Source organism: Mauremys mutica, chromosome 11 (assembly GCF_020497125.1).
Source record: "Mauremys mutica isolate MM-2020 ecotype Southern chromosome 11, ASM2049712v1, whole genome shotgun sequence".
NCBI lineage: Eukaryota > Metazoa > Chordata > Testudines > Geoemydidae > Mauremys > Mauremys mutica.
The window spans coordinates 35,409,225-35,423,030 of NC_059082.1; the positions used below are offsets into that span (position 1 = coordinate 35,409,225).

Consider the following 13,806-nt stretch of genomic DNA (forward strand, 5'->3'; position numbering starts at 1 on the left):
CTGAATTTACAGATAGAAACATGTTTACAGCAGCCAGGGACACACACACATTTTCACCTACCATGCTATATTTCTTTAAAGAAATATTGTTAAACTAGAACAGTATCTGTCCTTCCAATAGCTAAATCCAATGTGTGAACACACAAGCTTAAATTTCACTCACCTGCAAAATGGACTGGATACAGTAGGGATCATATAACAAATCCCGCCATTTAGGCAAAAAGGTCCATAACTGGTGCCACAGAGTTCTTCATGATCTGAAAAGAACAGATACATAGAGAGAGATTTATTATACTTTTACTCAGGAGGAATCAAGATGTGAAAAAATTACACCATGTGGTGTTTTGGGTTTTGTTTTGTTGTTTTCTTTAAATTATAACACAAAAGATACAACTGGCTTAAAAACACTAGAAACTAATAAGGGACAGTTTTACTCTCCAACACATCAGTATGTACCACCATGTATCTAATAAAAATCAGTGATTGTAACTGTGGATACAAGTACTAAAGTTTATTTTACAAAATATATAGCAAATGTACCAGCAAATCAGAAGGCAGGCTTAAAGTTTGAGGAAGTGGGAGCAGTTCCATTAGTAAGGAGTGACAGAGCTTTGAAATCTTCCTCCTGGCTTTCACATTTGGGGAGCATAGTGAATATGTTGGGTCAGATGCTAGCCCTTATCAAGACTGCTTTGCACTGCTCTAGTGGTGCAAAGCAGCTTTAAAACCAGTTATATGGGGACTCCTGCAGCATACTGGAATCCACAGATGTGGAGGCAATATAGCCAATCCTATACTCCCGCTCCTCCCAGCCTAGGAGTGGGGCCAGGGAAAGGGGAGGATGGCCTAAGTGCTGCTGCAGTCTAACTGTCCCTGGCAGTGAATGGCCCCTTGGACCTTTAGGCTGCTCCAACCTTCAGTGAAAATTGACCTGTCCCCCTGCTGGTTCACTCAGCTGCACCAAGCACCAGTCTGGCACATCTGAGGAGCTAGTTCATTAATACTTGTGTGGAGAAACTGCAATATAAGATTACTTCAAACAATTACATTTGTTTCTTATAATGTAATTTCAAAAGAGTACATTTTTCATGATTGATTTTATACATGAATTTTCAATGTAGGCTCCTTAATAAGCTATCCAGATCCAGCATTTGGATACTCAGATTGGCATTTAGAGAAGTAATTGTCCATTTTATGTACCTAAATGCCAATCTGGGCATCTAAATGCAGGATTTGGACATCCTAGTAAGAAGTCCATGTTTTTAAAACTGGGGTAGGTGGGTGGGTTGTATATGCAAGTGAATATATAGACATATATATGTGCGGGGGGGGGGGGGGGGAATTTATTTTATTAATCTCACTTATTAAACCCAAGCATTTCCTTTAAAACAGGAATAGAACAGGCCTGTGACATCACAAACCTGAGACTCATGTGTTATCTCACACTTCAGGTGTGATTATTTTCACTGTTATTTCTAGCCATATCTGAAAATGAGACTGCAGAATCCCTACTGTTCGCATATGGCAAAATGTGCCTTCAGCAGTGCATACAAAATATACTATTATGGAAAAAGGTATCTTGATTTTCATTTTCAGATCTACTCTTTCGGAATAACCAATGTAGCTCACTTGTAACTCCCCTGGGGCAAAACTGTGGCTGTGAACAACAGTCCACACTAGCAAGTGGTGTTAAAACATCCCACAACAGGGAGCGCTCCCAGAGGCATTGCAGTCTAAGTGGGCACAATGCTTCCAGGAGTACCAGGAGAGTTTGGCCATTGCTTGTAGTATGCACCATATCCATACAGTGCACTGGGCTGACACTACTAATTCTGCCCTCTCACTGTCCTCTTTGGGTTATACAGTGATGCAACTGGCAGTAGAAACCCTGGGTGAAATCCGGGCCGTGTTTAACTCAATGGCAAAATTCCCATTGGATTAAATGGGGCTAGGATTTCAAAGTCAATGGGTGTTTTGCTGTGGACTTCAACAGAGCCAGGATTACAACCCCCATGTCCATGTGCTCAGAGTGCAAGAATCAGAACTGTGCATAGACCCAGTGCAAATTATCAGGAGGGTAGAAAGCTCTTTGTATTACACTTGTGTGTACAGAGCATTTACTATGGTGTAGGGGGCAGGGAGAAAACAGCTAAAGAGAAAATTTATTAACAAGTCTTTTTTAACAGAAGCTGTAAATAAATTAAATATGATTTATTATCTCCATGGCAGATATGTCAGTGTAACCAGATTTGGGGTCATGTCATCTCCTGAATGAAAGAAGGGGATTAAAAAAAGTAGAAATCCTACTCTATGGTCTCTGAAACTGCTGGAGGGAAGGGAGAGAAGCTAAAGTAGAAAATCTCCCACCCCTTCTTCCTCTCCAACTTCCCCAAACTTATGGATGCCCATGTGAGGGAATATAGTGCTGCTGAGACTGTACAAGCTGAGATAGCCAGCTGAAGGAAGGCAGGGCCAAGGGAAATTAAGTTTATGCAGCAGCATCTCTTGGCATGCCCTCAGGAAAATTTTCATGAGAGTTAATAAGATCCTTGTTAATTTCCCTAGAGTCCTGCCCAGCGAATGGTCTTTTATTCCTCTGTAAGTAAGGGTAGGGCAAAGGCTCTGGCTCACTGAAGAGCCATGCTGCCATAGGGGAGGAGGACCTAGGAGTAGTTGATGCCACAGCCAACCTCCCAAATGTTCTGAGATCTGCAGGAAATTCTTGTAGAACACAGAACATCTGCCCTCTCTGCAGTCCCACTAGATATGCCTCCACTCCATGGCAAAATGCCTAAGGAACCCTGGAGAGGGAGAAACATGGAGAGAGAGAGACAAAATAATCCATTTGAATAATTTGAGTATAATGCTCTGTGGGTGTGGGTGTAAATTACAATAATGAATATTGTCATTCTTGAGTACAGTAACATCAACAAAACCAGTTCTTCAGGGAATCTCATCACAGACTTAATTCCTGGATATACTGCCACTTTCCAGAGCCACTGCTTGCAACGAAGAGGAAAAAAATGTATCCTTCATTTGTTTAAAGTAACTGCCAATAAGAGGGCTATTTAGAGAATACCTTTACACTCATGTGGGTCAAGTATGTCATCATCAATCCATTTATACTTTTCAGTCATTCTGATCTGAGCAAATAGTATTTTGCTGCTGTTTACTAAAAGTGACACTGTGTAAAGTGGCCTACAAATTTTGAATAAATGAAAGAATAAAATAAAATACAAGATGCTATAATATCAAGAGAAATTATTGCAATCAACGTCACAATTCATGGTCACCTCATTAGATAATTTTGACCAAATTCTGTCCTTAGGCATGCACAGCTCTCACCAGTGAGAACAGGAGTCAAGTTTGAGCGTACAGGGCCAAAATTTGCCCCTTTAAGTTTACAGTCAGTGATTTGGAAGACTGTAATATAAGTATTATATGAGTGTCAGAAGGGGTTCTAATACAGGTAGGACCCAGATACATTAGCATCAGAGAGGGTGGAATATAGCTTGACACTTTCTACAGAGATAAACTGTTTTAATAACAAGACCTGCCAGTTCATCTAGCTAGTACTATACTTTGCTGACAAACTAATCTCTATTTTAATTCTGATTCTATTAAATCTGTTGTTAGGAAAGATTGTGTTTTATTTTGAAAGACCTTGCTGTGCCTTTTTACAAGTGAAGTTAAAAAACTGTTTTAATCTAAAAATTCAAATTATAAACTTAGAGAGTCAAATGTATTCTACAGTTAAATTAGTATTACCAAGACAGAAAGGTCATACAAGATAAATGTTGATGAGAGGGAAACATTATCAATATCAATCTAGATTATAAATAAATAATTGGATATTGTCATCAACTTTTCCAATTAATACCACTGTAGAAATGGCACCAACATATTATGGATATTCTATGTCATGTATATTTGTATTTTAATATATTGCTTTACTTGCTGAGGACAGAAAATAAAGGGTGGGCAACACATTTTATTTAGAAAGTGGTCAAACAGTTGCAACTTTATTGAACCAAAATTAAGCAAAATTGATTCTTGCAGCCCTAACACAGCAGTGGTTCAAAGTGGAAGAGGCGATAGTAGCCTCTAAGTACTCATATAACTAAGACTTACTCATATAACAAAGACCTACATTTTCAAATTGGCATATTCAACACTTTATATGCACACTCAGGTGTATGCATGTGCACATATCCAAATAGCCTTGTGCTCATGCACTGGGCCCTGTGTGTGCATATTCTAGTCAGACACATGGTAAACTGTATGCACACTTCTATCTGTACCCATTTGAAAATTTGGGCCAGAGTGCCCTATGTGTTGGGGGTATCAAAAACCCTCAACACCACCTAACCCCATAGAAACCTCCTTCCCACACATATATTTGTCCTCAATCCAGAGGCTAAACTGATTACTCTTTACCCAGCAAACATTACCCTAAAGTGCAATCATGTGAATAAAAAAGAAAAAGAACTCAAAACTGTCAGGTGGCAGATTAGAAAGGATCTGCTTTGTCCTGCCTCTTTTTATAAGTAGTCCTGGGCCATATGCCAGCCAATCCCAGAACTTCTGAGAGGTATTAAGACTCCTTACAAAGGCAATCCCTCCTTACAAAGTTGAAAGCTCTGGTCCGTTGCCCCAGGAGTAGAGTTGGCTCTCAGGAGAAGCCACAACAATCCAGCACCAGCTGTTGTAATCAGTGCAACTATAGTGAACTATAAATAAACATCTGAGTAAAAATAAACTTACAAGAAATTACCTGTTCGCATATTATTCTGACAACAATTTTTATTCTTGGTTAGAGGCTAGTTTTCTAAAACAGCACCTAAAGACAAAAATTTAAATTTAGCATTTTAATCCTATTGTATTTTGCCTGAGTAAATAACTATGTGAATGTACTTTCATTTATGTTGCAAACTAAGAAGTTTGTCTACTGCAGATAGAAATATTCTGTTATACTATATGTAAACTCAATTAATTTTAAAGCTAATGGCAAACATTCATACAGAGTCAAATCCCATAAACTTTTATGGGATAGTGCTACTGATAAAGCAGATACACCTTAAGACTTGTTTGAATAATGAAAACATTGAAAAATAGTTCTGCAGAGGAATTCCTCCTGAAAGAGAATGTAGTAATTCTGGATTGACAGTGCTTAATTCTTTTAGAAAATCTACACTATTACCTACATTGATATCTAATTAAACTCTGTTGCTTTATAAATTCCAGTGCACATAAAAAAGCCAGTCATGATTCTGAAGTCAAATTAAGTTTTGCTGCAGGATTGGGCCCCGTTTTTGCAATTCACTGGTATGTGAAACTTACTGTCTCACAATTCTTGGTTTTGTTGTTTGTTTGTTTTCTATTTTGTCTGATTGTAAAATTAAAGTAGAAGCTGTGAGTTTAATAACATTCAAAAAAATATTAGTTATACATGGATTACAGAGGATAATTTTTTATAAGGGATATAAATTCTTCTACATCAAGACACAAACCAACAACTACCAGAGACAGCTAGGAAAAAAACTTCCCTTTTGGGAAGTTTATTCCATAATTGTCCACTGTAGGATTCCCTGTACCTTATTCTAAAACATCTAGTTGTGGCCACTGTCAGAGAGGATGGATCGTTGAATTAGACTGGTCTGGTATGGCAGAATAGTTTCCTATTTCTGAATTTATTTTGCTTTAATTCACATATCATACTGTATAGTAAACCACTAAAAATAGAACATGTAAGAATAAATTAATTGTGGCAGCATATAGCCACAGGTTAGGAGAAATATGGAGAAGTACCACCACCAGTAAGATCACAATGCCACCAGAGGACAATAGCCACTACATAACCTTTAAAGAGGATGCAGTGTTTACTCCTCTTTGCATCATCCATCCAAGGTACTTCCTTCCTCCCAGCATTTAAAAGATTTTTTCCAGTTAAATAGCAAAACAAAGAATTTAGAAGCATTACTAGAAAGAAATGCTTCTGCCTGAACCTCTCTAGTTGTACAAAACAAGTTTATATAGAAGCTTATTTCAAAAGATTAAAAGGGTTTGTACTTACTGTATAATGTAAGTAGATAATTCTGTTCCTCACAGGAACTTAAATCACTTCTTTACTCCTTTAAGTGTCCTGACCCTACAAGAGAAATCTAAAATGGCAACTCCCTACATTACAAAGATGTAATACCAAGGTCTCCACCCAAAGGGAAGTCCTCCTCTTTGGCTCTCACACATACATACAACTTTATCCACTGTAAGTGTACATAACAAAATAGAGTTAAAAGTAGTACATGGTACAAAACAAACAAAAAAAATCTCAAAAATAACTTACCTCAAAACTAAAATGTTTACAACAAACACATTATCTTGGAGATGTGGTATGTTCACCAGAACCCAAGGTTTGCATTGTATACCTGCTGTTAAAAAGCTGAAGATTTATGTGTGTGCACAGTGCAATGTGGGTGAGGTTGAGAAAAAGACAAAGGTGTGCACAGAGGCCAAGTATGGGCCGGGGAAACGCCCCTCTGTGCTCACAAAAGATTTCTCACATTTTCACAACTGTAATCCTAGCAGATCCTTGATTATAAACAAGTGCTGTATTGTAGGTGATATTTGGCTGAATTCCAAAGCAGTGTCCAAATTGCAACATAAAAAGAATACATTGCAGCCAAGTATCTGGTTACAAGGTAAATTTAAACAAATCAGAAAACTTTTAATTTTTACCCCATAAACAATAGCGTTCCTCTTTTTAAAATGTTCCACTACTGTGAAATACCTAAGGGCTCTCATTCCCAATCAGTTTAAATAAGATACATGACCTAACTTTACACTAACTGCTTCACCAGGTTTAATTAGCTGCAACCTCCTCTTTACTGTGATAGCTTGCCTAAGCATTGTTTAAAGCAGGGGTAGCCAACATGAGCCTGAGAAGGAGCCAGAATTTACCAATGTACATTGCCAAAGAGCCACAGTAATAAGTCAGCAGCCCTCCATCAGCTTCCCCCACCCCACCGCTCCCAGCGCCTCCCACCCACCAGCAGCCCCACCAATCAACGCTTCCCCCTCCCTCCCCGCACCTCCCGATCAGCTGTTTTGTGGCATGCAGGAGGCTCTGGGAGGGAGGGGGAGGAGCGAGGGCACAACAGGCTCAGGGACAGGTGGGAAGGGGTGGAGTGGGGGCAGGGCCTGTGGCAAAGCCAGGGGTTGAGCAGTGAGCACCCCCCGGGCAGATTGGAAAGTTGGTACCTGTAACTCCAGCTCTGGAGTCGGTGCCTAAACAAGGAGCCGCATATTAACTTCTGAACAGCCACATGTGGCTCCGGAGCCACAGGTTGGCCACTCCTGGTTTAAAAGAATATCTTATCCAGATGTTTGTATGTATTGAAAACATTTGTTCTTTAAGATATATCTGTTCTTAATATAAACATGGAACAAAAAATGCCCCACTTAATCTCAGGCAAATTAACTTTCTCCAATCTGCTACATTTTGTCCCATAATCCATTACTTTTTAGACATCCAATACATAATTGAACCTGGTTAACTCTGTTATAACAAATTTCCCCACTGCCACTATCAAACCTATATACTAGTCCAACATATCAGAAACTGAATTTCCAATACCTGGTCCCTGTGTAGTCAATTACATCTGTGCAAACTAGGTGTAAACTAAAATTAATAAAGAATTTTGATTTGCTTGTAGTTTTACATTCAAATTACACAGGTGTAAATGACTAGACAGGGTGTGAGACAGTGGGGAATCAGTCCAACAAACTTCTGTCTAGTCTTGTTCTATCATAATTCTTATTTCCAGCACAAAGCAACAAGTTTAAAATAACTATAGTTAGTTATTTGTTACTAACACTGTAACAAAACAGGTTTCAGAGTTGCAGCCGTGTTAGTCTGTATCCGCAAAAAGAATAGGAGTACTTGTGGCACTTTAGAGACTAACAAATTTATTTGAGCATAAGCTTTCGTGGGCTACAGCCCATCCGTTGAAGTGGGCTGTAGCCCACAAAAGCTTATGCTCAAATAAATTTGTTAGTCTCTAAGGTGCCACAAGTACTCCTGTTCTTTTTGTAACAAAACAGTAACTTACCTCAGGCTTTTTCTTCTTTAAGCTTTGGATCCTGGAAGCAAGTGAGGATTCATGCCATGGAAGAAGCCTCTTTACCAAAAGTAACTTTATTCAGCTAAGGGGAAAATATGAATTTATTTCATCACTTACATGATTGTTGATAATACCAACTTTAGGCATATGATTTAAACTCCCTGACCCCACCCTAATTGAAACCTTTATGAAAAGTGTAACTTCTTTACCAAAACATATTTCCCATCTGTTTTATTTTTTCCATTCTACCAAATACAATATATCTTAATGTTACAACTAATTGGTGGGAAATGGATTCACACACCCTCCCACACACAAATTTCAATTAGTTCACTTTAATGGAGGTAAGATAAAAGTTACAGGTCATAAACTTAGAGGGCCCAATACATCCCTGGTGTAATACTGTTGAAGTTGTTAGGGTTACATCAGGGATTAATTTTGCCCAGGTATATCTCAGCTTCTGACTCCACTTTCTGTTTTAAAATAAGAAGGTACTATTCCATATGTTTCTGAATTTGATCAAAACTGAAATTAGAGCCCCTAGAAATTAGTGTCCAGGGGACACTTGAACGGGGGTGGGGGGTGTCTCTCATCATCTCAGGTGAGTACCCTAACTGGGCTAAAAGTTATGATCCAGCCTCCCCTCCCTTTTTGCAAGACACACCGTAGGCACCTAATTCTAAGAGAGGGTTCACCGCTGAGAATTCCAAGCAGAGATAATTGCCTCCCTCCAGTCCAGACTTATGTGCCAAACTCCCATTGTACAGGAAGCCTGAGCACTTGACCCAGGCTTTGTGATTTTTCTAGACATCTGCAATTTAGGCGGTGCAAGTCTGAGCACCGCTGCGTCTAAGTCCCTCTGTGAATCTAGCCCCTAGTGCTTATGCTTCTTATTTGTCTAAGGAACATATTACTAGTCTGAGGACTTGATTTTCAAAAACTCTCATATACCATCTTTCCATGTAATTTGCATAAGTCATTGCCAGCATTCTGCACACAAATCAGTTATTTGCATGCATAAATGACCACTTATATGTATAACTAGCTACCTGCATGTGCAATGCCTACTTTAAACATGCAGTTGTAACGGCTCACTCAAAGTAGGCCAGCAAATATGTATACTTAACTGTACATTTTCATTTTTGAAAATGAAATCCTGAAAGTCACAAAAATCTCTATCAATAAGGGACTAGCTAAGAGAAGCATTTTGTTACATAATATTGGAAATAATCTTTCAATTTAGAAATGACAGGACCCACATTGCTAGATGGTATCATTTTACTTGGTATCTCAATAGAGAAAATTTCAGACACATATTCATATATTCAACCCTAAATAGACAAAATCTATACAGGATTCTACCTCAATCAATTCTACTCTGATGCTTTTTCTGTATCTTATCATGATACCAGTTCTGAAGACAATAAATATTGTTTGACAGACTACAGCACATAGATTAAAAAATTCTAATGTCAGCAGAACATTATGCTATACTTATATTTTTGCCTCTTCTATTATCTGAAAGTTCCATTTGATATGTCTTTAATGTCAGCTATATTGTTTGGAATTCTGTAATCCATCAAATTTTATTAGATCTGTTAATAATAATAGCCTCAATTCCACAAAGTATGTAAACATTTAAGTCAATGGGACTTAAGCATGTGCATAAAAGCTCTGCAGAACTGGAGTTTGTGAGGTATATATTGAATGTGTATATATTCTCTTATGCAGAAGCACAAGGCCCTAAACAGAGTGGAAAGCTGGGTTTTTGCTTCATGGTGGGTGATCATTTCTGTGGGTGAGCCCACTGTGCACTCTGCAACAGTTCTCTGCTCTGGAGTACAGGGTGGATTTGTTGGGCTATGGTTTGGGAAAAGCCAGTGAGTTTCTGCACAGGTTGGATCCACTGATCCACAAAGCTGCATAACAGAGAAGCAGTGGATTTTGTCCAGTGCTTGTTCACCCTACAGTTGCGACTGCAGGCCATATATGAGAATGCCTCTTTCTGTGACTGAAGGTTGGGAGGAGCCCTTTGCTCAGAGCACTATGATCTGTCTCTAAATGATCTTGTTTGCATTACCCCCTGCACGCTTACTAACAATTAATCTTTTATACTACTAATTTCCTGTGTACTTGAGCTTAAATTTATATTTTTAAATTATTAAATTGCCAGCTATTCTATACATCTGTGACTTGCTTCATCCCAAGAGGACGGGAAATTGGAGGACTTGCACGTGCAGGCAGATTTTTAAAAAGGAATTAAATTAACTGCAACATCACATATATTCCATATTTTTGTTTTGCGTTGCTCACCACACACTTTTTAAAAACAATCTCCACAAAAGTCCCTAAAGATGATAGATAAATTACTGAAATAGTTTTTCTAGTATGAGTTTTAAAATACTTGCTGTTATTTTTATTATGGTAGTATCTAGAGGCACCACTCAGAATTGGGGCCACACCATGCTATGTATTCATAGATTTTTAAGGCCAGAACAAACTATTAGATCATCTAGCCTGACCTCCTATAGAATTTCACCATGTTGTCCTTGTATTAAGTCCAATCACCTGTTTGTATATTGTAAAAAAACAAAGTAAAAGATGGTCCGTTTTCCCAAAAACGTATTATCTATTTAAAAGACACAAGTGATTGTAAAAATCAATTTGAAGCAAGTGAGACAACAGAAACATTAATACATAAACTCAGGTTCTTAGGCCAGATATACACACAGCTAGGTGGTTTTGAATGAACTAATTTTAAACAGTAAATTTAAGATACAATATTGTATCTTTTTTGTATAAGTCCTCTACTGTCCGTTCACTTACCAGTTATAAATTAGCAGTTTTCTATAGGCATTACAGTAAAATAGGTCTCAAAGTATTTGAAAGTGGGCAGATTTGTGGCCTAAATGGAAATGAGTGCAGGGGACTGGACTAGACGACCTCTCAAGGTCCCTTCCAGTCCTATGATTCTATGGTGTTCTGTGCATAAGAAGCAGCATGGAGGTGCTTGTGAAAAAAATGAGCAATGGAAGCTGGCAATGTTGGTTGAGTGGAAGGGACAGGAAGAGTGTGATAAGATATAAGAATGGATAAGTTAGGCTGAGCTAAATTGTGAAAGGCCTTAAAGGTAAGAACCAGAAGCTGTATTTGATGTGGCATAGAAAAGAGAGCCAGTGGTGAGACTTGGAGGTCTTTTTTTTACAAAAGTTAAGGAATATGCAAAAATGATACACTGAACTAACTACCCATAAAGAAGATCTTACAGGCCACTGCAACAGCCAGGAAAGCCTCTGCAGCCAGATTGCCCTCCCAGTGTGCCATATAATTTCTGCTTCTGACAGCAGAAGATTCAGACATCCAGCAGTTCCCAGCTGCAGGAAGTGAGATGCTTCTGAAAAGGTGTCACTCATTTTGCACAGAATCCCCATTGTAAGTTTCGTGATCTGAGTGCAGGAAGAGGATCAAGAAGGGGGTTTGGATGAAAAAGTGTTATTGTTCCCTCTTCCTTCACCAATAAAAACCCTGAAGAACCTTCACAGAAAGAACCCCTAGGTTGCTTTTATCTACATGAGCTACACCTCAGCATAGAACTGCCCTCAAAATTAAAGAGCTGATACTGGTTATCCTTTGGCTTCCCCTCTTACTCATGCTAAGGTGTTCTTTCCTAGAGCCGGGTAATTAATGAAGTCTCAAATGTTTTGTGATGGTGTATTTTTGTATATACAACTTGGTTTATGTTTTAACTATAGTTTTCTCAAAACTTTTTTTAAAGGGGGGGAGGGGAGGCTTCACTCTACTTGTATATGTATGCAACAGTAACCCATCAGTGACCATCATTTGTAATTCCTCCTCCCCCACCCTCAAGATTACAAGAACTGATTTCAGTCTCGTTTTACTAGAAAGGGTTCTTTTCTCCTGCAGATAATGCCCTATAGCATTTAAGGCATTTTTCTTTGGCAGCAGATTATTATCACTTCTGAAAACCAGGGTTCAGACAGTACAAGTGACAACTGTAAAACTTTTAGATAATATATTGTCTCTGTGGCAAATCCTTTAGTCTTTACTCAGACAAAACTCCCATTGAGGTCAATAGGAGTTTAGTCTGAGTTATGGCTGATGGTCAATGAAAGTAAGATTGAATTTAATAGGAGTTTTGCCATCTTCCTCAATGGGAGTGGGATTATGACCCAAGTAGGGGCTGCAGAATTTGTCCCACTGTTCTTTTTAACCTTTGGAATACTAACTTATTCTATATGTAGAACATCTAAAATTCTTGGTCTAAGGGATAAAGCATTTAAATGCTTCCTCACATTAATCCATGCTGAACTCCTATGGAAATGCTCATGACAGCTATATTAATAACAAATAATTTCTTCCATTTTATTGCTCTTATAATTTATGTAAAGTAAGCAACAATCTCATATATAAGGCAGTTAACATACAAGTGAAATGTATTTATGTATATGCATAGCCATGTGATAGTTTTATTTACTTTGCTGTACCTGCATTTTGCCTATTAATCCATCTCCCCAGGTCTTAGTCTCATGTTCCAAACATCTAAGCATCTTCAAACATATGCCTTTTAAAAATGAATTTATCAGAGAAGTATTTCTTCCTTTTTCACCCCACACATAGAAACTTACCCCAAATTACATTGGCCAGAGGCCCAGGATGATCAGTCAGTTTTAGACTCCCCAAAGAAGAGGGAGTGATGTGCGGCCAGTGCTAGGTCTCTGTTTCCCTAAGCACTGGACAGCAGAGAGGGGGTAGCATACAGGATTAAGCAATGGATGCTTGCTGTAACAGCATTAAGCAATGGATGCTTTGTAACAGGATTAAGCAATGGATGCTTTGTGCTTTCCCCCAGCACTTCCAGAGGCAAAGTGCCTACCACATGCACAAATGCCATTGAGAATTGCCTGCCATGAGGCTATGTCTTAAAGCCATAATCCATCCTTCTTCTCAGTTGCGCTACCAACTGTGAATGTAGTCTTTAGAGAAGAACAAGGCCTAATGGGATATTTTTCACTCTCCATCCCTTCTCCTTCTTCATATGTCAGCCATATTTGGTGGGAGAGGGACCTAGCAAGTTATAAAGTTACATGTGGCTGGATCCAATATCAGTGACATTGAATTGTAAATTAAATAAAAGGAAAATGTTGCCAAAGAAATCATATTGGGGAGGTACAGGCACATGGAACTGACACAGCAAGAGTGCAGAGGAACAGCTAAATGTTTGGAATATTGCTGAAATAATTCAGTAAATGGACCTGTGCCGTGCAGATACCTGACTGATATTTATTGCAACAATTTGTAGATAGGATCTAGCATCTGACATGCTTTTGGTGAAATTAAAATAATTTGGCAGTGGATAGATGACTTGGTGGTGGTTTTGAATTTTGAGAAACATGTTTCTCTGCCCTATCACAACCCTCAGCTGCTACTGTGGACCAAATGATTACTTCACTGCTAGAGTGGAATATAAAAATAATATCTTATTTATATATTGCCCATCACCATATCGCTAGGCACCGTGCCCAGCCAATTGGCCCAAAGAGAAGCAGCTATTCTGCCAAAAGAAGAACTAAGAAAAACATAATCCACAAATGAAGAGCTAGTGAAGAGTGCAGACACAATAGTCAAAGATGCACTGTTCTATATAGAAAGACCTAGCACTGAGCAT

General features: G+C 38.6%; 1 protein-coding gene across 5 annotated transcripts in view; it reads right to left on the reverse strand.

The window, feature by feature from the left end:
* NRG4 (neuregulin 4) overlaps positions 1-13,806 on the reverse strand; it is a 70,034-nt gene that overhangs the window by 45,031 nt on the left and 11,197 nt on the right. For 3 of the 5 annotated variants that reach the window (XM_044979178.1, XM_044979174.1, XM_044979176.1), the window contains 4 exons: positions 8,109-8,202; positions 6,074-6,148; positions 4,775-4,840; positions 164-257 (listed from right to left, as the gene is read on the reverse strand). In XM_044979178.1, the coding sequence (XP_044835113.1) occupies positions 164-257; positions 4,775-4,784 (104 nt within the window). In that variant the 5' untranslated portion in view covers positions 4,785-4,840; positions 6,074-6,148; positions 8,109-8,202. Of the gene's footprint in view, positions 1-163; positions 258-4,774; positions 4,841-6,073; positions 6,149-6,343; positions 6,935-8,108; positions 8,203-13,806 lie in introns of those variants that run through there. The other 2 variants (XM_044979175.1, XM_044979177.1) reach the window with 2 other exon arrangements.